General features: G+C 47.4%; 11 protein-coding genes across 11 annotated transcripts; 6 read left to right on the top strand and 5 right to left on the bottom strand.

The window, feature by feature from the left end:
- Positions 1–368: 368 nt before the first annotated feature.
- On the top strand, positions 369–1,382 carry GGS25DRAFT_525428 (RTA1-domain-containing protein; the record flags this gene model as incomplete). The annotated part of the gene is made up of 3 exons (XM_049264777.1): positions 369–585; positions 643–875; positions 948–1,382. The coding sequence occupies 3 exons, from the start codon at positions 369–371 to the stop codon at positions 1,380–1,382; spliced, it is 885 nt and encodes a 294-aa protein (XP_049113050.1).
- A 334-nt stretch (positions 1,383–1,716) lies between these two features.
- GGS25DRAFT_507099 (uncharacterized protein) lies at positions 1,717–3,342 on the top strand. Its single transcript, XM_049262368.1, has one exon. The coding sequence runs from the start codon at positions 2,310–2,312 to the stop codon at positions 3,132–3,134; it is 825 nt and encodes a 274-aa protein (XP_049113049.1). The 5' UTR covers positions 1,717–2,309; the 3' UTR covers positions 3,135–3,342.
- A 1,745-nt stretch (positions 3,343–5,087) lies between these two features.
- GGS25DRAFT_507094 (MFS general substrate transporter) lies at positions 5,088–7,741 on the bottom strand. The gene is made up of 5 exons (XM_049262367.1): positions 7,148–7,741; positions 6,849–7,047; positions 6,679–6,771; positions 5,893–6,605; positions 5,088–5,840 (listed from the first exon to the last, which is right to left on the bottom strand). The coding sequence occupies exons 1-5, from the start codon at positions 7,311–7,313 to the stop codon at positions 5,530–5,532; spliced, it is 1,482 nt and encodes a 493-aa protein (XP_049113048.1). The 5' UTR covers positions 7,314–7,741; the 3' UTR covers positions 5,088–5,529.
- Positions 7,742–7,973: 232 nt separating this feature from the next.
- Positions 7,974–8,786, top strand: GGS25DRAFT_449685 (uncharacterized protein). Its single transcript, XM_049258820.1, has 4 exons — positions 7,974–8,256; positions 8,351–8,402; positions 8,484–8,675; positions 8,735–8,786. Exons 1-3 carry the CDS (start codon positions 8,041–8,043, stop codon positions 8,537–8,539), a joined length of 324 nt encoding a protein of 107 aa, XP_049113047.1. The 5' UTR covers positions 7,974–8,040; the 3' UTR covers positions 8,540–8,675; positions 8,735–8,786.
- Positions 8,784–10,695, top strand: GGS25DRAFT_449549 (uncharacterized protein). The gene is made up of 4 exons (XM_049258819.1): positions 8,784–9,077; positions 9,170–9,292; positions 9,372–9,861; positions 9,947–10,695. Exons 1-4 carry the CDS (start codon positions 8,883–8,885, stop codon positions 10,468–10,470), a joined length of 1,332 nt encoding a protein of 443 aa, XP_049113046.1. The 5' UTR covers positions 8,784–8,882; the 3' UTR covers positions 10,471–10,695.
- Positions 10,696–10,710: 15 nt separating this feature from the next.
- Positions 10,711–11,922, bottom strand: GGS25DRAFT_507080 (TIM-barrel-protein domain-containing protein). The gene has a single exon (XM_049262366.1). The coding sequence runs from the start codon at positions 11,848–11,850 to the stop codon at positions 10,951–10,953; it is 900 nt and encodes a 299-aa protein (XP_049113045.1). The 5' UTR covers positions 11,851–11,922; the 3' UTR covers positions 10,711–10,950.
- A 41-nt stretch (positions 11,923–11,963) lies between these two features.
- Positions 11,964–13,434, top strand: GGS25DRAFT_449473 (uncharacterized protein). The gene has a single exon (XM_049258818.1). The coding sequence runs from the start codon at positions 12,077–12,079 to the stop codon at positions 13,343–13,345; it is 1,269 nt and encodes a 422-aa protein (XP_049113044.1). The 5' UTR covers positions 11,964–12,076; the 3' UTR covers positions 13,346–13,434.
- An 89-nt stretch (positions 13,435–13,523) lies between these two features.
- GGS25DRAFT_525421 (cytochrome P450) lies at positions 13,524–15,585 on the bottom strand (the record flags this gene model as incomplete). Its single annotated transcript, XM_049264776.1, has 8 exons — positions 13,524–13,755; positions 13,863–14,012; positions 14,070–14,317; positions 14,386–14,529; positions 14,594–14,709; positions 14,778–14,926; positions 14,982–15,303; positions 15,369–15,585. 8 exons carry the CDS (start codon positions 15,583–15,585, stop codon positions 13,524–13,526), a joined length of 1,578 nt encoding a protein of 525 aa, XP_049113043.1.
- Positions 15,586–17,403: 1,818 nt separating this feature from the next.
- Positions 17,404–18,924, bottom strand: GGS25DRAFT_507074 (kinase-like domain-containing protein). Its single transcript, XM_049262365.1, has one exon. The coding sequence runs from the start codon at positions 18,754–18,756 to the stop codon at positions 17,707–17,709; it is 1,050 nt and encodes a 349-aa protein (XP_049113042.1). The 5' UTR covers positions 18,757–18,924; the 3' UTR covers positions 17,404–17,706.
- A 1,995-nt stretch (positions 18,925–20,919) lies between these two features.
- On the top strand, positions 20,920–22,174 carry GGS25DRAFT_525419 (uncharacterized protein; the record flags this gene model as incomplete). The annotated part of the gene is made up of 6 exons (XM_049264775.1): positions 20,920–21,060; positions 21,115–21,216; positions 21,273–21,569; positions 21,630–21,715; positions 21,766–21,873; positions 21,934–22,174. 6 exons carry the CDS (start codon positions 20,920–20,922, stop codon positions 22,172–22,174), a joined length of 975 nt encoding a protein of 324 aa, XP_049113041.1.
- A 374-nt stretch (positions 22,175–22,548) lies between these two features.
- Positions 22,549–23,735, bottom strand: GGS25DRAFT_525418 (terpenoid synthase; the record flags this gene model as incomplete). The annotated part of the gene is made up of 3 exons (XM_049264774.1): positions 22,549–22,951; positions 23,011–23,284; positions 23,348–23,735. 3 exons carry the CDS (start codon positions 23,733–23,735, stop codon positions 22,549–22,551), a joined length of 1,065 nt encoding a protein of 354 aa, XP_049113040.1.
- Positions 23,736–26,866: the final 3,131 nt, after the last annotated feature.

The raw sequence follows: 26,866 nt of genomic DNA, 5'->3' as shown, positions 1-26,866 counted from the left end.
CCTAGGCTAGTCTGCTGGAGTGACCTAACCTAGTGGCTTTAGACAATCCTGCGACAAGGTGGCTGTGTCGAGATTCCGAGTAGGGCCTCTGAAGGCGGCTGAAATTATTTGGATGCCTTGTATTCAGCCCCAAAACTAGGGACCTAGGTAGTTAATGATAGATACCGCAGTAGCTGATGCGAATAGGAGTCCGAGGCATTGACTGTTGGCTATATGGTCTCTTGTTTTCTGGTCGAACTGTGAAGTGTATATTAGAAGCTGTTAGCCATGGGTTGACCTTCTATCATGTGCTTGTATTCTATCCCATCTTCAATAAACTCTCGGCCATTCCTAAGATACCTACTGTCATATCCTCATTTTATTCAATCATGGTCGACCGCAACTCCTTGCCAGAGGGTCTCAGAAACCCGAACAATTGCCAGAAAGAACCCATTCCCGGGTATAATTTCGCCTATGGCTACCAACCTAGCTTAGCTGCAGGAATAATATTCTGTCTTCTCTTTGGAATTGCTTTCTTCGGACATACTCTGCAGGCGATACGGCTTAGGCGAGCGACATCAGTATTGCTGAGTATTGGTGCCCTGAGTATGTGTTCTTTGAGTTGGAATGTCGAATGAAAAGACCTAACACCTGTGATCGTAGCTGAACTCATCGGATGGATTGGACGCACCTGGTCTGCCGAATGCCCGTATAACCAGAGGGCCTACATGATACAAATCACCACGCTAATCATTGGGCCGGTGTTCTTCACGGGCGCTTTATACGTATTGTTGGGAATGTTCATCAACGTATTGGGACGACATTACAGCATAATGTCCGCGAAGATGTACACATACATTTTCATGACATGTGATGTCATATCACTCATCATCCAGGTAAGCAGAAATGCCATATCTTCCACTCTAAATGGATTTCAGAATACTGATCGTGGGGTTTCACGCAACTAGGCCGCTGGTGGTGCGATGGCTTCGATGGCAGCTGGCTCCCAGAAAGATCCGAAACTTGGCACCAATATCATGGTGGCGGGTGTCATGTTCCAACTGGTGGCTATGACCATCTTCACCATATTTGCCATCGACTTCACTCGAAGATCCTCCAAGTTGGGCATGCCTCGGGAGTATAATAAGATACTCATGGCCTTGTTTATCTCTCTGGCTGCCATATACGTGCGCAGCATTTTCCGAGCGATAGAGCTTGTAGAGGGATGGACAGGGTATCTGATGATGCATGAAGCCTACTTTATTGCTCTTGACGCCGCGCTCATGGTCATAGCTGTGGCCATATTCTTGCCATTTGATCCGGCGCGGACAATACCGAGAGTTCAATATCGTGTGGTCAAGCAAGAGCGCAATGAGTCGACTGAGTATAGCGCGTTCGCTTGAAGTATAGCATGACGATGTCAATGTTGTTTTATCTTTTGGTCTTTTGGTCTTTTGGTTTGGGTTTTTTATTTCGGATTTTAAATTTAATGCTTGGGAGATAAAGGCGCTATTGGGGGGCTGCGGGGTTAAGGGATCGACAAATCCATGCCTGTGGATAATGGATGACATAGCCTATCGCGGTAGTATACCCCGCAGATGTTACTACATGTATCATCTTCAGGGCAGCTGCGACGGTGCAGGGCTAACACGACAACACAACACACAACTACTAGCATCTACTACTAGTAGTATCTAGGGTACCCTAGGTACAATACGTTAGTTACATAACCGTTGAATACTACATATGTACTAGTAGTAACATTTGAACACTCAACATAAAACAAACACACCACCCTTCAATCCCTACCACACACCTAGAGAATGTTTGAAATATAACCAAAGTGAATCACATCGGAAACGATGCAGACTGATTAACTATACTGAACCCCTCAAGTTCGGACTCATCTATCTATCTCATACATACACGTACATACATGTAATCAGGGGCTCCATGTGTGTGATTTACCAGTGATTCAATATTTGGTGGTACGTAAAACTGCAGCCTTAACATCCGTGGATGTATGATCAGCGACCCAGGCCGCGTCAAGCCCAATTTTTCACTCAAAACCTATCAAGCATCTCTTGCTCGTAGAGATTTGTACACATCTTATAGGTTTAAAATGTCGGTCAACGCATATACTTCTCCACACTCAACAAGGGCCATACGTACTTAGGTGCGTACTACTTACTACCTACATCCTATATAACCTACTTAACAGCTCGCTTGGCTGCGTTACCCACTTCGTTAGGCAAACTGCCGAAACATCGATCTCCTCCTCATTCCCTCAACTCCTTGGTTTGGAAATATTCGCGAAACATCTGCCCATCATGAGTATCACAGCAAACGCGGCTATGTATAGCAACGACGATGACACTGCCGGTGTCCCCCAGGCACCTGGGACCGAACACACCGAGCTGCTCTCCTTCTTAAAGTACTTCGAAACCCTCTTCGTCATCGACGATTCCGAGCACATGGAAAGGCAATGGAGTGATGTCTCAGCCTTAATCCAGGCCGTTGCCCCCGTGTGCCTCCAATACGACGACAACGGAATCGACATCTACTTCGTCAATCACCGACCCCTATTCTATTTCCCAGGCATGTCAGTTCGAAAGTCAGGCTACAACCACATCGGCCAGGTCCACAGCGAAGGTGAAGGGGCCGACAAGGTCAGCGCCCAGGGCATTTTCCGCAAGGTGAAGCCCGGCGGCAGGTGCAAGCTCGGCGCCCGCCTGAAGAAGATCCTCTCGTGGTACATCGAGCAACTGAAGGTAGACCCCGAGCGTGCCCCGCTCAACGTCATCGTCATCACGGCCGGCGTGTCGTCCGATGACTTTGCGGCACCCCTGCTCGAGATCGCCAAGGAGCTCGACGCCATGAAGGCGCCCGAGCACCAGCTAGGCGTGATGCTGTTCCAGCTCGGTGACGACGAGGAAGCGCGCAAGAAGTTCGAACATGCCGACGACCACATGTGGAGAGCCTCCAACACCCGCGACATCGTCGACACGGTCGCGTGGCGCGGATGGCCTGCCGGCTTCGGGTCTGACGACATGGTTAAGGCCGTTCTTGGCGCCGTGTCCAAGAAGATGGACGGCGCGAAGTCGGCTTTGGCGGGAAAGGCGGTACCGGAACGTAGGGAAACGACTGTCTCGTAGGAAGGGGTGGAATACAAGGAGTTCACCTACCTAGCTAGGTACCTAGATTAGGGGGGGCAGTGATGCAAACGGGCGATGATGAAGTAGCTTAGAAGCCTCTTCAAATAGACGCTTCAAAATGAAAAAGACAAATATTTTATACCATGCATAACCTACTATGGTACCTACTTATCAGTGTTATTTACACTTACTGGATCTTTGGTGTGATAAAAGTTTATTATGTTGCATGATTACTTCGACACCTAACTATGGCTCTTATTGGCTCAATAAAAACCAGTGCCTATAAGACGAATTATCAACCGAACTTCACCTTGGAAGTCTTCATTAAATTTTCATGATACCTAGTAGTTGAGAGTTGATTCTTATCTTTTCAGTAACATTCTACAGATCAATTCATACATCACCTCCCGCTACCTAGGTACCTATGTCGTGTATCTTCAACGTCAGGCTTCAGCAAGAAGCTTCATTAGTCGTAGTGCACTGTCATCCGTGACATGGTAAACTAGTTGAACAAGGAGCATTGTACTATGTAAGCACGTGAACCCCTTTTCTTTGTGTCTCGTATGACCTCTTTGAAAGCTGAACGAGCGCATTGTCCCATACTCTCATAACGATTTATGAACATAAAAAGCATATAAGTAAGGCAACGCATCACCCCTCGATACCTACCCCCCCGAAACGAGGATAAACAACTACCTACCATCACACCTTAATTTCCCAAAAGAAGACAAAATGGAGCACAAGGCCACCAACAGCGAGAGGCGAAAGCCCAGGAGACAATTCCGCGCGGGCGCCGTTTTCAAAGCCCCAGCCTTGAAGCGCGAGAACGCGTTCACCGAGCTTTCTCGGAAGCTCCAGCGAGGCCGCGCTCCTGACGTTCAAGGCAGCGCAGAACCAGAGAACGCACCCTCCCAGCCCTGTAAGTCGCCATCGCGATCCCACACCACCCAAGCACATTCTCACTCGGACGCCTCGCCGTCCTTTAGCATCACCCCCTCAAAGCTGTATCCCCCGGTAAGTAGCGTTTTTACAAGCAACGCCGGCTCGAGAAACCAGCACGCACTGCCCTCCGACATGGAAAGGTTCTTCCGCCGGGAGAAGCTTCCCTTTGATCCGGCAGGCGGGGCAGAGCATAGGCATATACCGTCTATCGACGCCGTGCTACTTTCTGCGGAAGGGGGATCGTCGTGTGAGGGTGTGTTTTGGGGAGGGAGGGCTGTTCGCTAGGTATTAGGTTGGTAGGTAATGCGGGGACTGGCTACTGCGACATACCGGCTACGAGATCTTTTTGACTAAGGGGCATACATATGTTTTTGGGGGCTTTATAGAGGGTGGGTAGGTACGTAGGTATTTAGTATGCGCGTCCGAAGGACATGATATAAACACGTAATGGATAATATGATGCATGCTACCTATATTGTAACTCGGGATACCTACCTACTCTTCTGAACGCCTGAACGTATGAAGCCCCTTGTGTGATATGCTGATACAGCAACAAAGCCAAATCTATCATACCAGCGGCGCAAATGCAGATATAGCCGCACATAAACCACACAGAAAGGGAAAGTCGCGACCGCGAGAGCACCAGCGAGCATAATTTCTTGCAAGCCTTGTCCACTGCGCGTGTTTACCTCCACCACCACCCCAGCTCAGAGTTTGCCCGCAGCCCTCGCCATATGTATGCTGCAAATGGATAGAAGAAGAAAAATCATGCCTAACCTGGTGTTTGCATCAAGTCGGCCCAACCCCATCGTCCCGGGCTCGGGCTAGCTTGCACCTTCGCTAAAAGGGGGAGAGGATTGGATTAGCAATTTGGTTGGCATTCGGCCGGAAACAGGCGTACTTCAGAGCAATTGCCGGTGGTCATAGGAGGTACGTACTCAGTAGGTTGTCAATCTCGAGTTTTTCTCATATTGGCCATCCTTGTCTCCAGCAATAGACAAAGAGATTCAATGATTAACAAAGTTGATGTCAATTCCTGCTTGTTCTAGCTTAAGGCTGAAGCAATCGACATTTATATTACCAACATACCACATACCTTAATCGCAGAACATATTCGGAGGCTACCTAGTATCTCATATTTATTCTGGATACTGTAGGCTGATTATACTCCTTTACAGCAACTTTACCTTGTGATCCCAATTCTTCAATGTGATCGAGTGCACTATCGTCATAAATACTGTGAAACTTTGAATGGTTCTTGGACAAGGCATTCGCATTATCTTCAGGGCTACCTACTAGAGAGGTACCAAACATCTAGTGAAATTAACTACCTCATCCCATACTTATCTACCTAGGTAGTGTGAATGCTTCCAAAATGCCCCTGGAAAGTAGGCGACAGATGAGAGATCGGGGAAGATCAATATTGGCCATCGAGTTGTTGAAGAACGGCGCCTCAAAGAACATATCGAAATTTGGGCCCATAGTTTTCTACGGCAACGTCTTGTACCTCAGTCCCGTTGCCAGTCTTCACAGTGGTGCCGTACTTGCGATCCAACTTAGAATTCTCCCACATTAGGAGTAGTCGTTGGGCCAGAGCGAGAAGGGCCGAGAAGAACATGAAACCAGCGCAGATACTCATGCCCTTGATGTATCTTGGCCCCTCATTCGTGGGGAAGATATTGGTTCCTAAGAATGGACCGCATTGACCGATGAGGTTGATAAGAACGATGGACATTCCACGTCGAGTATCGCTGCCCTGGTTGTCTAGATTGATTGTCAGTATATGTCGCTTGGGTGCAGTCTCCGAATTACTCACTTAGGGTCAAGCCGAGGATATTAGGGATTGTAGAGAAAACTCCAGCAGACGCTAAGAATGTAGCGAAATAACGAACCCCTACCGTCTCAACGGTGGCAAGAATTATGTATCCAGCCCCTCCCACAATGGAAGTGACAGTAATGACGAGACAGCGTTGTTGGGTCTTGTCTGCAATCCAGGTTGTGATCAAAGCGAACAAAAAGGCGGCGAATGATGGGGGAGCGGATAAGCCTTGGGCATTGATTGCGGTATAGCCCATATCTTGTAGGATGGTTGGAAGGAAAACAGGCAAGCTGGAGTAGGTGACGTTCCCGCAAAAGTACATGAGCCCACACAGCCAGGCCTTCAGGTCCAAGAAAACGAGGCCAATATCCTTGAGCTTGAAGCCACCGATTCTGGCATTGGCATCAGTACCAACTTGGCGCATAGCCCTTGATCTGACAATTTCCTTTTCCTTCGCATTCAGAAACCTTGCCTTCTCGGGAGAGTCGGGAATGAAAAAGAAGGCAACCGCAGCCATGAGTATGGTGGGGAGTCCTTCAACGAGGAAGAGTAAGCGCCAGTTGGCGAGATGGGAATGTCCGCTAGTGATTCCGTATGCGAGGGCACCTGCGAATGTCGAGGCCAACGGCGCTGCCGAGGCAAAGAGACCGCATCGGAATCCAATCTCATGTCTTAGATAAAAGAATGATAGTAGAAATATGATGCCGGGTCTGTCGAAGGTCAATATTGGCCACAGCGATAAAATGGATGCCCACGTTTTTACAACCATGGGCCAGCACTTACGCATAACAGGCCTCGAAAGCACCTAAAAAGAATCTTAATGCCATCATACCATGCCAGTCATGAGCGCCAGACTGTACCGTGGAAATCAGACCCCTATACGTACCCAGTCAATTATCTGCTTCCTTAATAGTAGATGGAGGAGTAAAAGGCGACGTGGATAATGTACTCACCATCCAAACACGACGACCGTGCCGACGATATGGGGAGGGAATATCTTCCATAGAAGGACCCCAAACTCGAAAATGATGTAGGTGATGTAGAAGATATTAAGGAGCCATTGGTATCTAACACTGTCGAGATGAAGCTCAGTGGCCATGCCCGCAATTCTCGCATTTCCTATGTTCCCACGATCGAGGAAAGCCAGCATGTCTTGGTGGCGTAGGGATGTCAGCAACGCCATCGACATAGAATATTTTTCGTCCAACGAGCAACCAAACTGTGTTGGACTAAGTAGTTAATACACACTCACATAGTACGAAGAATAGGGACATTAAATTCCGATCCAGCTTCCGAACAACGCGAGCCTCCTCCTGCGGCGTATGAGTTGTGAGGTTGCCATCGTCTTGAGGACTGGTTGCTGGGTAGACTGCATTTTCGTCTGCCTCGAAGACGGACGTTCTCTTGTCATTTGCCATAGTCTTGTAAGTTATGTAAGTCTTGGCGCTGTATTACAACTGAGGATGGCAAGTAACACGAGCTGAGGCGTGGAGCGAAACATGCGAAAAGGGGAAGCGTTGGAGATAATAACACCAAGAGTGCAACGAGAGTACAAGATTGAACAGAAAATGAGAAGATCAGGGCAACAAAATTGAAAAGTAGGTGTGCCTTGACAAAGAATGGCGATAAAGGTGCCTCATTTAGGCATGCCTCAATTTAGGGTAGTTACTTTTCGGAATCAAGGGCGATGCGGCGATAAATTGATATGAAAACCGTACACCGATATTTCCATAAAACAAATTGTGCCAATCAGGGTTCTCTGGCCTGGGTATCTCATTTTAACCTTTCATACATATGTAGTTGTGCTATTTAAAGGTTCAGTGTTCTTGAGATGATCATGTTGGCATGTTTGTTGCCTTGTACCTTGTATGAATATTTAGAGTTTTGCTCCCCTTACTTCCCATGACTACCTACTACCTGGTTAGGGTCTAGGGTAGGGTAGGAACAGCCGCGTTACTGTTACACATCGTTAAAAACCCTTACATTGTAGGTATGTAGTTCCAAGGTTACCTTAGGTACTGGGTAGTACATAATGGGGACCTACCCAAGGTATTTAAATACGCTAGTCAGCAATACTCATGCAAGTTGCCGCTCCTGGATATATGCTTTTTCAAAAGGACAGTGACTCTTGCCATCCCCAATTACATGCACGACGCCATATCCCTGTTACTTTCAAGCATCTCGATTCTTGCTTCGTTGAAGTTGATACAAGTTGATATTAGATGTAAACTTGCGTCACCCTCGGACTTTCTAGACGTGTCTAATTCCGTCCAATCTCTACCTACCTGTGTAACTGTGTTACCCAACTTGGGTAACCCAAATACCTCGAATTGGAATTCGCTCACGCACCGACCAATTCTAGTCATTCTCCCATTCCCCTATTACCTATTTTCAACCGCTTCCAACCTTAGATTATAGCATTTGTCAAAGTACTAACTAGATATATCTCATAAAGGCCCAGAAGATGGAGAATATAAGCGAAAACATGCACGAAGTTATATGGGCATGTAAGTAGACTAAAACTCCATCTACATGTATGCATGTATATACTATCTTGTACATGACCATCTGACAGTGACAACACTGAGACTTATTTGTGGTACATCGCGAGCCAGTAACAATAGATGACTTACGCACTCAGTGATCCCCAGAACCGCGTCTCCCGAGAGGTTTCCATACCAAGAAACCTTCCATCAAGCTGAATGCAATATGTTACACTTATTCGGCCGAAGTTGTTCGAGATTGGGAAGGTAGGTAACCACTGAAAGGCCCCAAGATATGTACGCGGGAACCTGCATCATGCTTGATGTCCCCAAAAGCTGAAAGATGATTTTCATAGCGCACTAAGAGACTTGGAGTCACAACTATCTACTTACTTAGTAAAGAAGCTCTATCCGTTCTGCTTTTCAGAATCTCGGACTTTACATCATAGCAAGCACACAGAGAAACACTGGATCTTAATCAAGGCTTTCCTTACATAGTTCACGATGCCTCCACTGACACCCACTCCAAAGGAAGAACAACTTATCAACGAAAGTAGGCAACCTGATCTCTGGGGATGTTTGATTACCTTCCTTATTATAAACGATTTGTTCATTGCGGGTAGATTATGGGGGACGTGGGGATCTATAAGGAGTCGCTGGCGGTTCATGACAGAGGACATAATGATCATTTTTAGTGGGGTTAGTTCTTACCCCTTTTCCCAACTTACCTACCTAGTACCTATCCTGTATGTGATAAGATGCTTAAGACTGATTCTGGCCATTAACACTAGATCTTCGTGAATGCCATCATAGCAAATTTGATGGTAGCTACACATTATGGGCTTGGCCTTCATACAAGTACCGTCATCGCGCGCGATCCCAACTATCCATCGAACTTGTCAAAAACCTTTAGGGTATGCAAGATAAAGCTGTCTACTTCAATGTTCGCTTCAATCTCTGCTTAGCTTGCTGACTATACCGTATTGAAAATAGCATATTTGGATCACTATGGTACTGATGAGCAGCTTCTTCGTTTGTATTAAAATGACTTTACTCTACTTTTATAAACGTTTGTTCCTGGTAGGCAACACGAAGCTGCGCATCTTCTGGTGGGCCAACTTTGTTTATATCGTCCTTTGGTTCTTCGGCAGCACCGCCTTCTACCTGTTCCAGTGCAAGCCCGTACAATGGTACTTCATTCAGTACTACAAAAGATTCCCGCATCTACCTATACCCGGTAATATGAACGGCCAGTGTAATGCCACAAACGTACTGCACGTTTCGTTACCACTTATATTCAGTCTGATCTCCGACATTGGCCTTTTGCTGTTACCTCTTTCGGCCATCTCTCAGCTGAAACTAAACAAGAGCACAAAGCGCGGTTTAATGGCTGTCTTTGGCATCGGGCTGGTCGCTTGCTTGCTTGAATTGGGTCGTGTGCTTGACCTTTTGATCGATACTGACGACAAGACCGACCCAAGTTGTAAGTCACGGCGTTTCCATGTGTCCGGCTTACTTCTAATGTAGTGATCTCGCATACCTATCTGGACACTAACACATATTGACAGATGGCGTTTCCGTATTCCTAATTCTTACGGCTGCCGAGGAGACCACGGCAGTAGTATGCGCATGCCTACCCATAATCGTGGCCCAACTCACCAAAAAGCTCAGGGCCAGGACTAGAAGTAGCAGTTATATGCGGGACAAGAACGTTGGTCAGGGTTCATCCGAAGGACGAAGCGCCCGTGGCTTCAAGCGCGTCACAAGCTTGAATCACCTATGGACCATACCGACAACTCTGGATGCATCGAAGATATATAGCACTCACCACGACGATATACCAATGACGAGCGTTGAGATAGTTGGGAACTCTATATTGAAGGATGGTAATAAGGATGGTGCTTCCAGCCACAGAGGATCCCTGCGGTACGAGGAGATAGGAGGGGGTAGCGTACATCCTGCGTTTTCTCACTCACGGACGCAGCAACACGACACTGATAATATCACTCGGACAATAGGGGCTAACCCCCTAGTGTATAGTGATATTCATGTACGCAGCGACATCCAAGTTGAAATAAATAACACAGTTTAAGTGGATGAAGTCATGACAATATCGATAGCCCGTTGCAATGCTCACACACGAGTGACGAGTTGTACTGGCTGAATCCAGCAGACGGGTGGCTTGAATAAGAACAGCGCAGGTTTGGTTATTGGAATGATTCTAGAATAGCTAGCAAATATCTTATTTGATGCGTGAAGGTGGGCCGTAAGCTGTATTAATAGAAGTTTGATATTGTCTACCCTAGTGACTGAGCTTCCCCTATCTTTCACTCCCTCTCCCCAATCTAGCCGTAAATACCATCTTTAATAGCACCTGAAAGTATTTGGATATGCAGGGATGTATATGTGTATATACACATACCAACCCATTTAATGGGTATGGTTATCGAAGTCCAATCGATTTCTATCCTAGTAACTGCCCATGATTCGGAAAGCAAGGCTCATGAGTATAGCAAGAATACTAGGTATTACTCTATCTCACGAACTACTACTTCTCGTGAGTTACTGGTAATCATTTTTCCACACGAATCTCTTTAAACCTCTTTGTGTTTTCTGTGATTGCAATCTCGACCGGGATCCGTTCCATGCTGCTGGCCCCGAAGAACCCATGCACCCCTTTTGTTCGCGAGAGGACGTACTCAGCATCCTTTACCTCAGCGATTGGGCCACCGTGACATAACACTATAATGTCTTCCCTTACTCCTATTACAGCATCTCGGATCTCCTGAATCAACTTGACGCATTCATCCAAGGTCTTTCCCGTCTTTCCTCCAATCCCTTGGCTCGTAGTCAACCCCATATGGGCGACGATGATGTCAGCGCCGGCCTCGGCCATACTCACAGCCTCCTCCACGTTGAACACGTACGGCGACGTGACCAACTCCATCTCAGCAGCTAGCCGGACCATCTCCACCTCCAGGCCATACCCCATCCCCGTCTCCTCCAGGTTCGCGCGAAACGCCCCGTCAACCAGCCCCACGGTCGGGAAGTTCTGCACCCCGCTGAACCCCATCTCCTTCAGCTCCTTCAAAAAGCGCCGCATATCGCGGAACGGGTCGGTCCCGCACACGCCGGCGAGGACCGGGGTATTGCGGACGACGGGCATGACTTCCCGCGCCATGTCGACGACGATGGCGTTCGCGTCGCCGTACGGCATCAGCCCTGCGAGCGAGCCCCGCCCCGCCATCCGGAAGCGCCCCGAGTTGTAGATGATGATCAGGTCGGCGCCGCCGGCTTCGACGAACTTGGCCGAGAGCCCGATGCCGGCGCCGGCGCCGACGATGGGGCGGTGAGAGGAGATTACAGAGTGCAGGCGGTGCAGCACTTCCAGGCGGGGAGTTGAAGCCATGGTTGTTAGAGGAGGAGCGAGGGTGAATGACTTTTTTGGATGTGAATAGAGGGGTAGGGACATGATGTCGGAGTTTTACTTTGGTAGATATTCTAGGTAGCGTAGGTAGGTACATATGCTTTCTGCGGCATGACGTTCTACATGTAAGCAGACACTGTTCTGACTGTGTTACACTTGGGCGGGCACTGTCTTTTGCCTACTCCAAGGGACAATGAATACCTGTGAGCATCAGTAGGTATATTCATCTCCATCCAAACCAAATAATATATGAAGCAACTCGTAGCCCAACATGATAACTACAATAGCAGTGGTTGGCACGTTCGATACCAAACTCGAGGAGCTTCTCTACCTCCGAACGCAAATTCTAAAACTTGACCCCAAAATAGATGTCGTGTTAATTGACACCGGTCGGTTGGCGGCAGAGCATGAAGCTATACTCATTCGCCGAGATGAATTCCTTCGACATGGCCGGTTCCAAGGGGATCAAAACGACTTGCAGTCTCTTACACGAGCAGAGCACATCAAGACGATAGCAAGAGTAGCCGCAGCTTTTGTGGGAAAACTTCACAAAGATCGCGAGATTCACGGTATTATCTCCCTCGGCGGGAGTAACGGGACCAGCATTTCTGCTGCGGTCATGCGAGAACTGCCCATCACCCTCCCAAAATTAATCGTGTCTACCGTGGCTTCCAGCGACACGAGTTCCTACGTCGCAGAGACGGATATCACGATGATGCACAGCATAGTTGACATCGCGGGCTTGAATGAGATTCTCAGAGCAGTGATAGACAACGCTGCTGCGGCAGTCGTGGGAATGGCCAAGGCATATGCCAAAAGAACTATGCAGCCAACTCCCAGGGATAGAAAGCGAGCTGCGGGCCTCACGATGTTTGGTGTCACTACAAAGGGGGCCGATGCTATACGCAAACTGCTTGAGGAGAACCATTATGAAGTATACGTGTTCCATGCTACAGGCGCTGGCGGCCGCGCCATGGAGCGATTCGTTAAAGACGGCCGCCTGGACATCGTCATGGACCTGACTACCACGGAGCTTGCTGATGAATTGGTCGGCGGCGTTTTCAGTGCCGGCGAGAGCAGACTCACCGCCGCTTCTAAAGCCGGCATACCGCAAATAATCAGCCTCGGCGCCCTGGACATGGTAAATTTTGGCCCCCGGAATACAGTGCCCAAGGAACTCGCGCGCAGAAAGCTGCTCGAGCATTCCTCGTCAGTGACACTGATGAGAACTACGGCCTCGGAATGCGAACAACTGGGAAAGATCATAGCTCAGAGGCTCAAGGATAACTGCATTAGGCCAGATCGGACTAAGGTATGGGTGCCTCTGGAGGGCATCAGTGCAATTTCTATGCCGGGACAGGATTTCTACGACGAAGCAGCGGATAAAGCCCTCTTCGATGCTATTTATAAGGGTCTTGAAGGGAGCGGGATAGATGTTGAGTGTCTTTCCACTGATATCAACTCTCCAATGTTCGCCCACAGGTTTTGCCATTCTTTAGAAGATATTGCTGACAATGAGGTCGGTGAAGGACTAGAGTAGGACCTAGAGTTTGTACAAGCTTTGACTGCCGGCGTGGATGTTTTCGGACGAAAATGAAGAACAAAAATCGTTTGTTAGGTACCTACCTAGGTATTCATAGCACCTAGATACCTACCTACACATTCAGAAGACCGCAATTACCCCCTAAACGCTTACAGAATTCCACAATGTTCCAAACTCATTGCGTATCCCTGACCGCCTCAGCGAGAAGCCTCTGGGCCTTCTCAGACCTGGGCTTGAATACCACATCCAGCCTCCCCGGGTGGCTCGAGAGGCCAGTGCTAAACGTGATAGTCTGCTCAATTGGCACACCATCCGGGCCGACGGGCTGCGATATGTCGGTGGTCGCTATGAGCGTCGCCATGAGGATCCACACCGACGCTTGTGCTAAGTGGCGTCCAACACAGACCCTAGGTTAGAATTGCGTATTAGAACTTCGTCTCTTATGCAACCGTTTTTTCTTGTCGCGACGCAACGCAACCCCTCCTGGCTGAAGCTTAGGCAGGTTGGCACTTACCTGCGACCAAACCCGAACGGCCCCACTAGAAAGGGCTCCTCGTCCCCCCCGTCTTGCTTCGGGATGTAGCGATCGGGGTTGAACCGCTCGGGGTCCTTGTACACGCTGAGGTCTCGCGACATGGCGTAGGTGTTGTAGTAGACCAGGGTCCTGACGCGTGAGAGTTAGCGATCACCTTCACGGCACCTATGTCCAGCGCGAACGAACCCCTTGGGAATGAACATCCCGTTGTACACGTCGTCTTCCAGCGACCGGTGCGGTATCCCGATGGGCGACAGGGGCCGCCACCGCGAGGTCTCTTCGACGAGGTAGTCGATGTAGCGCAGGTGCGGCCGGTCGTCGAGGGTGGGCAGCCGCTCGGTGCCGACTACCCTGTCGATCTCGGCGCGCGCTTTGTGGAATATCTCGGGGTTGAGCATCATGTTTAGGATGGCAACGGTGGTTGTTGCGAAGGTCTCGGGAAAGGGGTTAGCGCTAGCATCTTGGCGTCTGCATATCATAGGCTCCAGGGCTGGGAACGAACCGTGTTAGATCCCGCAATAAAAACCGCACCGGATGCCCCTTGGATGTCTTGGAGCGTCAGCTGGTTGGGTATGCCATTCTCCTCATTTTCCCGGTACTTCGTGAGAAGCGAGTACGCGAAGGAGGGGTTGGCGGTTCCCTCGTCCTTGGTGATTGTCAGTAACAAGTGATTCCTCAAAGCACGGGATGAATGCGAGGCTAGTACTTACGAATTCCTTTTTTATTGCGGCGAAGGGGATGTCGTGAAGATTCTGGATTGCCCAGCCCCATTTTCGCGCATGTTGTAGACTTTTGGAAAAGTTCAGGAATTCGGGTATGTACCGGACTTGGGATAGTGTCAGTAGACGTGTTTGCGATAACCTTAGATTTTCTTTTGGGGGGGGGGATACGAACATGGAGGAAAGTAGTCAACGAGAGCTGTTCCTGGATTGCCTCCCCCTCCGGTAGCCATGTTGGCGTCCGCTGCGATTTTGATATAGGGGTCGTCATCTGATCGCACAATCACACCGAATCCAATGCGGAGAACAATTGCGGAAGCAAATCTGTTCTGCACGTTAGCAACACAGTCAAGCTCTGTAATATCGAGTTTCTTCAAACCGTCGTATAGAAAGATCCCAAGTGTTGGGGCGCGCAAGAATCCTTGAAACTGCTTGTCTGGCCTCATCTTCCTGGATCGGTCTGTAATTGGTGATCGCCGTCTTGGTGAACCCTGTCTGGAGCACGGAACGGTGCAAGCGAAACCTCGGGCCATACGGGAGAAACGTCAACGTCAAGCCCCATCCCATGACATCAAAAAGCACGAATCTCGGCCGGTCTTGGTAGTTGGCCCCGCGCTTATCCAGAAGCTCATTTGCGGCCTTCTGGCTGTTGAGCACGATCATGTGGTTGCCCAGGACATTGAAGTAGACAACGTCGGAGTCTGCGATATGGGATTAGAAGAAGAGAATGCATCGTTACGGCCCGAGTTCCGCGCTATTCACTTACTGTATCGCTTGGCATATTCCATATGCTTGAGATGAGCATTTTCCATCGGCAGCCTCCTAAAGTGGCCGAGGACGGGCTCTGCTGGAGGTGACGGCGGGAGTGGGTACGGATACCGGGGATACAGGTTCTTGAAGATGTTGTATAAAAACACCCCAATGACAATGACTGCCGCGCCTAGTCGCGTAGGCGACTCGATGAACGATCTTATTTCCTCCATATTTTTGAGATCTTGCGATTGTGCGATGTTTTCTCACTTTTGCTTCGTCGGTCGTTGCCCCTCCCTCCCCATGCATACCTGGTAGATTAGGTATGTTGGTGCCAGATAACCCAGGCATCTCGTAATCACGATCTCCAGCGAATGAATTGCATTGCCGCCGGCAAACCCTTACAGTGATCAGCTCGGACCGACCCGACCACCCGCCCGAAAGCTACATGCAGAGTACGAAGTAGAGTGCCATCGCTCGCTGTAAAGGGAAGAAAGGAAACCAACACATTATAACATATCATGCTATCATCACATGCAATTATATAAGCCCGACGAGAGTTGGCTTACGTATCTACCTACCTAAGATATATGATGAGTTGCATGAACATTGTAAATGAGTGTCCAGGTGTTCAACGTAGCTAGGTTACATGCCACACCTGAAAAGGGATCGTCAACAAAGACGTTGAACGCTTTAACCTAATACTTGGAAGCGGATGATCTAACTACACTACCGACAAGGCCATTATTGAAGGGGCAAGCCAGCACGTCACGGCTTCTAAGACCATCAAGCTCAATTACGCAGCACTTGTTTCATTGGGTAGCAGTGAAGTCGAGCTTAGCACCAATGGGCATCCAGAGAGTTGCTGGGTCGCCGAGGGGACGCTGCAACTGTTAAATATTGCTATTGCTATGAGGAGTCATCAAAGAAGCTAGGTATCTACGAGGCTGTTGGCACCCAGTGACGTGGATTGGACCCTTAAAAACGTACCCCATGGACGGCGGAGACTTGGGGAATATGAGAACGTAGCAGCACGCGACGCTTGCTCTGACTGCCAATTCAAAATCTAAGAAAACACTGCACGCGACCCCCTAGACAAAAAAGGGGGATGGCCTGAAAAAATACCTTCAAATCGTCACTCGGCAACGATGAAGTTGAAGGCCGATGACGAGATGCACTATCACTCGAGAGTATTTTGATGATACTGGGCTACCTGGTTATTGCATCTCTTTCGGACCTTTTGTCAGGAACTTTGAAGCCTGCGATAATTTCTTAGCTACCTAGGTACCTACAAAGATGTGCTACACCTCAGTTGCTACAGCACTCGACGAGCCAAATGTAGCGTTCAACTAATCTCCCTCAGGGATTGCAACTGGGATTCTCAGTTTTTGCTGCAGTATTTGGAAATAAGCTCCAGCCAAGTAATGTGGCAAAGCTTGTCTTCACGAAAGCCGAGAAGATTGGATTGTTCAAGTTGACAGGTTGTAGTGGAGAGAAACAACAGCCGCGTGATCACATGTAGGTAACGATACTGCATGAAATAATGATTCTACCCCTGGATATCGACAGGCTGGTTCTCGCCAAGTGTGATGTTTCTATGCAAATGAGCATCTATTACCGATCGCCAGAGGTCACGACGAATATTAACGACGACAGTGTTGGCTCAACTGCTCAAGAGTCATCCCATAATATGGCGCCATAGGATATCTTACCCAGGTAGGTGTCGGTACCAAAAGGGTAGGTCGGCAGAGTTATGACAGGAAATCGCTGCCCGTGAATCCTTAATCTCGCTGACCCGGCTGTCGCTGGTGTGAAATGTGATAGATCATTCAGGTAGAATATTTCACTTTAGACACCCTTGTACATTTAAAGGGGTGCAGGCCCGTGGGTTGATCATTCAACATTCAATTGACTGGACTTGGTATACGACCACGGGAATAGGGCTGATCTGGAATTCATCTCATCGTAATATGAGAGAAACACGATGGTTTCTTGCTTGAAATACAAGATGTTAGTATTGTGGAGATCGTGGTAGAGAGCATGTAACTATCATCTAGACTGTTGCAGGTGCCTCAGGCACCATAGGCTCCACTAGAGCCATATGTTGGCACTCCGCCACTGTAGTTAGGAATCAAGCAAGCTTTCTTCCTTTCCTCCTCTTCTTGGTTACAGCAGTAGCTGCAACATAGACTAACACATCAACGTAGTAGAAGTAATGCATGATTCAGAATCTATCTAGGTAATTACCACTATCGCTCTTGGGGATATGCTATTGTAAATGAAGATCAGTACCTCCTCCTCAGGATATCATGCGCTACTCATAATTATCGCGGCTGGGCCTTGATGCGTTACATTCAGGGAAGCGATTCCACCAACTCCAATGTTTTATGGTCGTCTAGAGCTGCCGCAAAGCGCTCGGCCATAGCAAACACGCACTCCTTGGGCTGCATCTCATAGGGGCACATGAGCCAGCCAACACCCGCAAGGAATGACTTGCGATACTCCTCCAGAACACCCTCATCATATCGAGTGAGACTTGGCCCCCCCAGCTTTTTCAGCGTCGCAAAGTAGTGGTCGAGAATCTCCCATTCGTGGGCTCTCCTGTCCTCGACGCTTAAGGAACCGCCGATGAAGTAGCTGGTATCGTGGAAGCAGGATCCGATATGGATTACCTGCCAGTCGAGGAATCGCGGCGAGCCATTGTCGATGTATGTGTTGCCTATGTGGGCGTCGCCATGCAAGAGACAGCGGAACTTTGGGTTTCGCGAGGCGTAGTGCTTCTTCATGACAGCGGTCATGCGCTCCTCGTTCTTCAAGTAGTCGTGGAACTCTGGCCGGCCGGGGCTATTCACGACCGCGTCGAACGTCTTCAGTAGAGAAAGAATAGCCTGGTCGTAGTCGGACTTGAGCCAGGGGTAGTCCTCCGGCTTCATGCCCCATGTCTTGGAGTGCAGTGCTGCAAGCTGCTCAACACCCGCCAAGACCCGTGAGACGGGCCACGGTTCCGTGGGGGTACCGAAGGTGCAGCCGCGGGCTGCGAGGTTGTCCATGACTAAGATGCCTTGCTTATCGTTAAGCCCGGCCCACCACGCCTTAGGGATTTCCATGTGGTCTAGGGACGGCGCCACGCGGTTGAAGAACTCGACCTCGCGCTGATAAATCATCACGATCCACGGCACCTGCTCAATCATGGCGGGGTTAAATCCGCCCTTAAGGCAGAGGTGCTTTGGGGGTCTTGTTGTCGCATCATTGGCTTCACCTTCGTATTCGACGGAGATGTAGATTTTGTTGGCGGTGCCGAGAATAATTTTCTCGATCGAGATCGACTTGATCTTGACGTCGAGCACCTCGGCAAGCCAAGAGGCTGTGACCTCTTCCGGGACAGACGGCAGCTGGAGTGTCATGGTTTCCTGTGTGACTGCTGTTGTTGTCTTTGTTGTCTTAAATCTATGGGTGTGAGCTACTTGGGGAATATAATGAAGAAATATTCTCTATATATGTTCGATCCATTCAAGATGACTTAAGTACTAGGTAGATATTGTGCTTACACCTTTCACTTCACAGAAGCTAACATGTACCTATAAATCATATATCTGGTTAGGTGCTTCTCCCTACTGTGACATCAAGTTACAGCCTATCGTTGCTCTTGTAGCTTCCATCACGCATTAGTCCTTACCACAACTAGCTACCCCCGCTATAGAACGCACCCCCTTTAATCACACGAATGTCTTGAGTATTGCTACCAACCCGCAGGTCTATTACCTGTGTGCAAGACTGGATATGCGGCTACTGTTTCGTAGCATGTTCAAAGTTGAAATATAATCCTGGAGTCGGGACAGCCAATTTGCCAAAACCGCGGATAGGTGATTGACGTATGTATGTACATATGTTCGGCCATTTCAGACCCCTCTAGAACCCCCATACTCCTAGGGGCTAGGTGTATAAAAGTCCGAGCTATCTGGTAAATCGTTATTTCCTGCGGCTATGTACATAGTTAGCATCATCAGCTTTCGGAATGAGTTCCCTGGAAACTGGGGTAGATATGCTAATAGGTACTATGAAGCCATATTCTTATATAAGCATTACCGTTCTCCTATTCCACTTATGACTAGTTATTTTTCAGCCCTAAAGTGAACATGACAGCCAATACTTTTTGATTCTGTTCTTCATTCTACGTATGATGTCTGACATCCCCAAATTTCTTGCTTATTGTCATTATTCCCCCATGCTTACCTACTACGAATATCGCCACTTGCTTATATCATGACACCGGTATCGGTACCGGCCCTTTAAGCGAATGGTTGTCGATCTCCTTCTTTATAAGTTGCTATCCATAGAAAAAAAAAGAGCTATATCACTTTTCATTATACTGCTTACCTTACCTACGGAGTATCCCCTTGAGTGGCATAAAGCAGTAGCAGACATACCGTTATTAAAAATAACACCTAATATATTGTTTTTAATCTACTATTCCTATATTTACCCACAACCTCATATATAAATCTATTTTCCCTTCAAATATAATGCGGTATAAAGTTGGTTGGCGCTAGGTTATTCCGGCGTTTAGTGTAATTGTAACTGAGTATAATCTCGATAATTAGTTTTTAAGAAGGGCCTGATATGCCGGAGCAGTTTTGCCCAGGCTTTAGGGGATTGTACAAGCCGTATTTTAGATGAGGCTATTCCCTTTTACATATGGCTTGTTTGTATTTGCACACAAACGCGGTTTTTAAAAGACTAATAGGGGGGGCAATTTACGGATCGAATTTACGGATTACGAACGAATAAGATTTAAAAACGCATCTAATTGTTAAGCTTGTTAAGGAAACTATATTTGGGGACGTTTTTGTCGAGGATTAAAGCTAATGTTAGAAAGCATTGTAAATATTAAGCTTAAAAAGACATGATTTCGGTGTGGCACTTGTAATGTAGCTTTGTGTAATTCCAAGTATTATTGGTATAAGTGGCATACGCAAAAATAAGTGGTAAATTAAGTATTTATAGAATTTGTTGATTTTATTGGATAATAGATATATGAGGCGGTAGGTAAATTGGCTTGGTTGTATCTGTTATTATTCTTAGTAACGGTGTGTCTGTTGCTGCTTTTTGTCACTTAAGGGGATATAGGTATCCTATACCACCCCCCATAGGTAGTTTGGTCTGGTCAAGTGTGATATGTTAATCGTATGAACGTCCGTCCCACCTGGATGGACGCGGATTTCCTACCCGGTCAGTTAATTTCTGAATGACTGTGTCTGAATTCGATGCTACGTCGTTGTTACCCGTCGTGCTGTCTTACACCACAAAATGGCCCTGTCAAATGTGCATAGGTCAGTCACCGAACTGTTGTTCGTCGCTTACTGCTTGCCCTAGTAGGTACCGGTAGGTATTCTGGTCAGGAGAGAGTGAACTTGGCGGAAGTTACTATTTAAGAAGGCGACCACCTGTGGCCCTACTACTTTGCTATCAACTTACACATGTACGTGCTTCTTCAGCGATTGCTGCTGGTCTCTCCTTTTCTTTCTGATTTCTTTCGGACTTTGCCATACCCAGGCACATATGCAAAGATGTGGGCTCGTGACAGTTTACCCCCGGCGATGATAATCTTCCTGACGCTGGATGTTATCGCCGTTGGCCTACGAGTGTTCGTTCGGACCCGTATGAGCAAGTCATTCGGCTACGATGATTGGGCCATGTTGCTTGCTGTCGTAAGGTGAATCCTGCTACCAGTCCTTTCCAAAAGCTAATCTGTATGCAACTAGGCGGGTTATATCACACTCTGCGGCCTCACCTTCACATCGATTGAAAATGGATACGGGTCTGCAGAAATTAGACCCGAATGGGATCCCATCAAGGCTGTCAAGGTAAGAATACGGCAATTCTGGTCAAACGAGCCGTGCGCTAATGCTCCTACCTCCAGTTTTTCGTCGCTTCAACATTGACCTATGTCATTCTCGTTTACGTCGCTAAGGTCAGCGTAGCCCTAGTTCTGTACCGAATTGCATCCAACAATAAGCCAATCCGGAGACTACTAGCCGGCTCTATAGTGGTACTCACAATATGGACTATCGTTACCATCCTCCTAGTTGCTCTACAGTGTACGCCTCTCTCCGTAGCCTGGGGTGAAGGCACTGGGACCTGTTTGCCGGCGTACGTGTTTGCAAACATTGGATATTCTGTATCAGCTATGGATATTGCTTCGAGCTTTTTATATGCGGTTAGATTCATACCATACACTAGAGCCCCTTTCTCCAGTTTGCTAATCACTTGTTATTAGGGTCTTCCCATTATACTGCTGCGAAATGTTCAGCTAAGTACGAGAATGAAAGCGTCGGTTATTATTTTGCTTGGATTAGGTGTGGTGTAAGTAAGGGACCCCCTTAAGTTTGGCTGATATACTAACCCCATGGCAGTAGCTCCATCGTGACCGTAATCCGGCTTAAGGGGTTTATCGACGTGAGCCACCTAACGTCTGCAACCGGTGTCGAGGCTTCTAACGCTTACCTTGCAACATTCATTTAGTACGTTGACAGACCCCCCTACAACATCCATCCATACCCACCTACTAACGCTTGCCATAGTTCTGTTATCGAACTCGGGTTGACGATATTTACCGCGTCACTTGCTGCTCTGCGGCCCCTGCTTAAGTTTCTGCCATTCGGGGCTTCTAGTAACTCAAAGAAAGCCCCTGGGCTGCGCATGGATATGGGCCCTCCTGTCAAGTTAGATGACATGAACACGACAGGTAGTCAGGAACACATCATACCCCCCGGACAAATCCAGAAGATAACCCATTACCAGGTCGATTACGCGGATGTCTAGAGGGACAAACCAGTGATGGCAAGTGAGTTGTATTATATTAGGGACCGTACAAATCTGATCCAAGCTTCAGTTGAGTACAACATCTTCGTACTCATTCAGCTTCGTTCGTGCGTATATTAACCTTGTTTTCATTGTTCACTTTAGATAGCCAGATCGATTCTGAACCTGAGTCAACATTACATGAGGCAAACTTCGACCTAGATATAATATTGAAGTTTGGGGATTGAGCCTATTGATTTCGTGGGAAAATGGTGGGTGTATTGAAATTCGATCTTAGTCTTGGAGAGGTATTCACATGTAAGTGAATATCCGCCTCCTTAATGTAAGTTTGTATCAACTTTAGCGTGACTGGACATGATTATCTCGTGTGCCTGCTATAACTCCAACTCCGGGTTGTATCTCGGACATGTCGAACTCCAAAAACTGTTCCCCCCCAGCATCAGCCCCATTATGTACACATATATCTGCATTTTAGGTGAGTTTCGACTCTTTTCCAGAAGCTCTTGTCCTAGTCTTCGCGTCTCTTGCTCATGATATACAATTAGCCCTCTGAGATATATCGTAGCCTTCAGTTCACTGAAATCATGCTGCCTCATGATTATTGGCACTGCGTTCCAGTTTCGGTCTGACTTCTCTGTTCGCTCGACATTCCACGAATATAGGTCGTTGGTCATTCCCATAACACGCCCAGAGGACAGGTAGTACTCCCGGGACATTTCCTGTTCGTGTTCGTCGAGGTATAGTCCTAACGACCATTGCATAAAGCTCTCCATGATTCTAATATGCTTAGGATCAGAATAGTACCTACGTAGAAAAAGGGGTAGGGGGAAACCAACCCAAATCCAACATTGAAGATTCTGAACTCGATAAATTCCTCGATGGTAGCAAAGGGCGTCTCGTTACTGTCGTAAGTCGAGATGTATGACTTCAAGGCGTCTATGACTCGTGGAGCCCCCTCTTCATCTAGCTGAGCTAAGCGCTGACCAAAGTCCTTGAAGAGAACAGCAACCTGAATTTTACGGCTAGCCTTCGACGAATTTCCAGCTAAAGTGTCTCGAACACTGGCATGTGTTTCCATGGCTCCGGTATATGGTAGATCCTCAATAACATCTATGATATTCCATTGTCAGATTATAGCGGCATAATGTCTAAGATAGGGACTCCTCCACCTACCGTCATATAGCCATAATGTCTCAATGATCTCTGTACCTAGTCTAACCCTCTCCTTCTTGCCTTCTGGCCAGCAAAAGGAGAAGAAGTTCCCGTATGGTCCCATAGAGTGAGATCGGTAATCAGGGTTGGGAAGAAGGTTCTCAAATTTTTTCCGCGCAATGATGGCGCCTTTGGAAATCCAAAGCTCATCCCTGTGAACGCGTGCTGGGAAGGTGGTAATACATCGTGGAGTGGAAGCGGTATCAATTCGGATGGATGAGCTTGGTAGCTTAGGAGATTGACTTGAGGAAGACTTGAGCTTCGGAAGGAATGAGGAAAGGCGTCCGAAGCTCTTTGGAAGCCGGATTCTCAAGCAAAACTTGCTTGACTTTTCGCTATTTTGAGACATTGTGATAGGTTATCTAGTATGTTATACGGTTATGATACACTACAGCTATGCGGAAGCGGGATACTAGGAAGCTGTTGACACACATGAGGAATGTAAGATACCCTGTTGCAGCTATTGCTGCAACCAAGAAGAAGAGGGAAGGAAGAAAGCTTGCTTTATTCCTAACTACAATGGCGGAGTGCCAACATATGGCCATAAGGGCCATATGGCTCTAGTGGAGCCTAATGGTGCCTGAGGCACCTGCAACATACCCTTTTTGTATTCATATGATGGCAGCGGCGTTCGAGGCACAGCATAGCTCCCGGATGATGCCAGACACCATAAGACCCGTGCATAGGAACATTCGCTACTCGCGCAGTCTAGATCTACACTGCAGGTTGAAGAGTGTCGAGTATTACCAGGTAGGCCAACCTATCTTCTCGCTCCCAATAGTGGAACGTGGAGGTGATAAGAAGCCATGTGTTGACTTCGTATTACCGAAGGGTTCTCCTCAGGGGTTTTGTACAACAATATCATATATTCACCTCCAATATCCCCCACTGCGTCGCTGCGGGTATCCGATATCGTGTATGGCTGCAGTGATGCCTAAGTTAGGGGTATGGTGGTGGCTGTACGAGATACCCAATGTCCTGGCTCAGGGTTCTGAGAAGATATTTTGCCCCATATAGGAACTTTTTCACATGCAAAGAGGGTTGGGATTTTAGACCTGCGTGACATACATGATGTTCTAGGGTAGAATCCTAAACTTCGTGCCGTGCCAACCGAATTGTAAGGCTGAATGAAGCTCTTTTATTTAGGTATACATAGGTACTAGGTAAGTGTATAAGTTAAATCTTCAGTAGTTACACATTCGCACCTGTCTTGTTTTCTTCTCTAATGCTAGGAGGGGCTTGGCCTTGAACAATAGCTTTCGGTGAGAGAGAGTCCATAGTCTCCACCCCACTCTGTTACCGGAAAGACGGGACAGCATGTACAGTCTTTGAAGTCAAATGGGCCCGGTATCTATTGGTTGCTCTGTATAGAGGCTGATAGGGTGCAGAAATGAGTTGATACCAATGACATGGAATAACGGAAACGACCGAGCGAGCTTTCTAGGATGACTTGTCGTGAACCAGTAGAGTGGATAGGCTGCCACGCGCATTTCGCATTGTTTAGAATGGATCAACCTCGACTATTCTGAACAACGTCGAGCTATAATAGCTTACTTGACTACTAGGTAGCTTGACTCCACCTCTCTCTCTTGCGTGATCGCGATGAGTGGTACGACAATGCATTTGTGTCTTTTTAAAAAGTACCTACACTTGCTACGTAGATTCTTGAATGATGGCGTTGATCTAATTACTAGTAGTCTAGAACGAGATAAAGTGGATAGATTATGTTGTAAACCACCTGTAGGGAGCTAGGACTACATTGTGGAATTTTAAGCGACCTCTCTATCGTAGTTGCATGTAGTCATACTTGGGCAAGTACTATAGAATTATCACCTGATCGAAGCTTTTACCCCTGGCCCTTGCAGATGCACATGCAGTTCCTACTATGTATAGATAAGTTGTACTTATCCATAAAAGCACAAAAGCGGCTCAACCGAGCAAGGGGCTCAGGCCATGATGATCAAGGGACGGGCCGCCAGCAGACCGCCCATAATAAAAGTTCTCGAAGGCAGATTATGGACGTACTTGGCCGCTGAGGTATTACACCTCAGTAAATACTATATATCTATTACTACATAATATTGATGCGGTACACCTTATCACATACCTAGTCTTCCTGCCAATCATTTATCAAATTAGCTAATCGCTACTCAATGGGTGAATTGGCCATTCAAAAGTTCATCAACCGCTGAATTCGTCCCTTTAAATGAGTAGGCTCACAGAAAGCTGCTGGCTTGGCGCATAGGCGCTGATGCTTATAATATGTGGTGAGCTATAGGGTTGTCACGTGATATCAGTCTCTACAATTATTATCACAAACACGAACAAGGTAGGTGTTCTTTGTGGTTCTTATAATTTCAAGTAACTAGACTACCATCTACTCTCAGTATATAAACGCTTCTTTTATCCCCAAGATTAACCTTGAGGAGGGTATTCCGGAAACTTGATTTACTGTCTAATGCACCAGGTACATATATGTTCCAAATTACTATTAGATGATGAAAGATACGGTGTATGAGCTTAGATATGTACTTCATTGACTTATCTTGGGCTTTATGAGCTATGGGAGCATACCTAGATGATGTACATATTCTTGACATGACTCCATGTAGGTACTGTACCTGAGAGCAGTTCCTGGACACTCATTTCAGCATTGGACAGGTTGTGATCATTTCTACTTGCCTCTAACTAGACGCATGGGCCATCCCTTATTCCATAATCATATTCAATCCTTTTCAATGGTGCGCCTAAAGTTCCTTTCCTAATGAACCAACCTAGATACTCATTAACTTAGTAGTCTTCACAGTAGAGGAAATCATACTTGTTCACATGTTAACCTTGAAGTTAGCGTGCTAAGTCTATAGGTACTTGCCTCCCAGACGTAGCCTTTGTAGAAAGTATCTCATTGATTGGGGCGGCAACGGTAACCATCACTTAACTTAACCTAGAAGGTGAAGTATTCATTGATGTATCTGTCCCATAATATAAGGTCTCGCAACGGATGATAGGAAGTTTACAGTAACGGCTTAAGTAGTAGCTAGATTGAGAAGATAGGGGTTTCGGGTAATTAAGAACTGTATTGATGCCTGTCTTTCATCGAAGTCTTAGATAGGTAAGAAGCATCCATGGATGTAAAATCGATGAATATCACCAATGATATCGATCTATGTATCATGCGCCTATGAAGGCATCCACTATCCTACGCAACATCCCAAGTCCAACAGTGAACTCTTGAATAGCTCATCAATACCAACCTTGCTCAATAGTTGCAGGACTTGCGACAATCTTTGAGCATTGCTGCTCATGGGTGCGGATAGACCGTGTGGGCATTCAATAGCTTGTTTATGGACTCATAATGAAGTGATAGGCGCCTGCGCATGTACTAAACAGCTTTCCCTTATCAAACGTAGGTAGACAAAATGCCAGCACCAACATAGGCAGATGTTACTACCTACTATATATTAACTAGTAGCTGTTGCA

This window comes from Hypoxylon fragiforme (assembly GCF_022984875.1).
Source record: "Hypoxylon fragiforme strain CBS 206.31 chromosome Unknown GGS25scaffold_9, whole genome shotgun sequence".
Classification (NCBI taxonomy): domain Eukaryota; kingdom Fungi; phylum Ascomycota; class Sordariomycetes; order Xylariales; family Hypoxylaceae; genus Hypoxylon; species Hypoxylon fragiforme.
The sequence above is the reverse complement of the archived record's forward strand: the minus strand, read 5'-3'. Positions and strand labels throughout refer to the sequence as shown.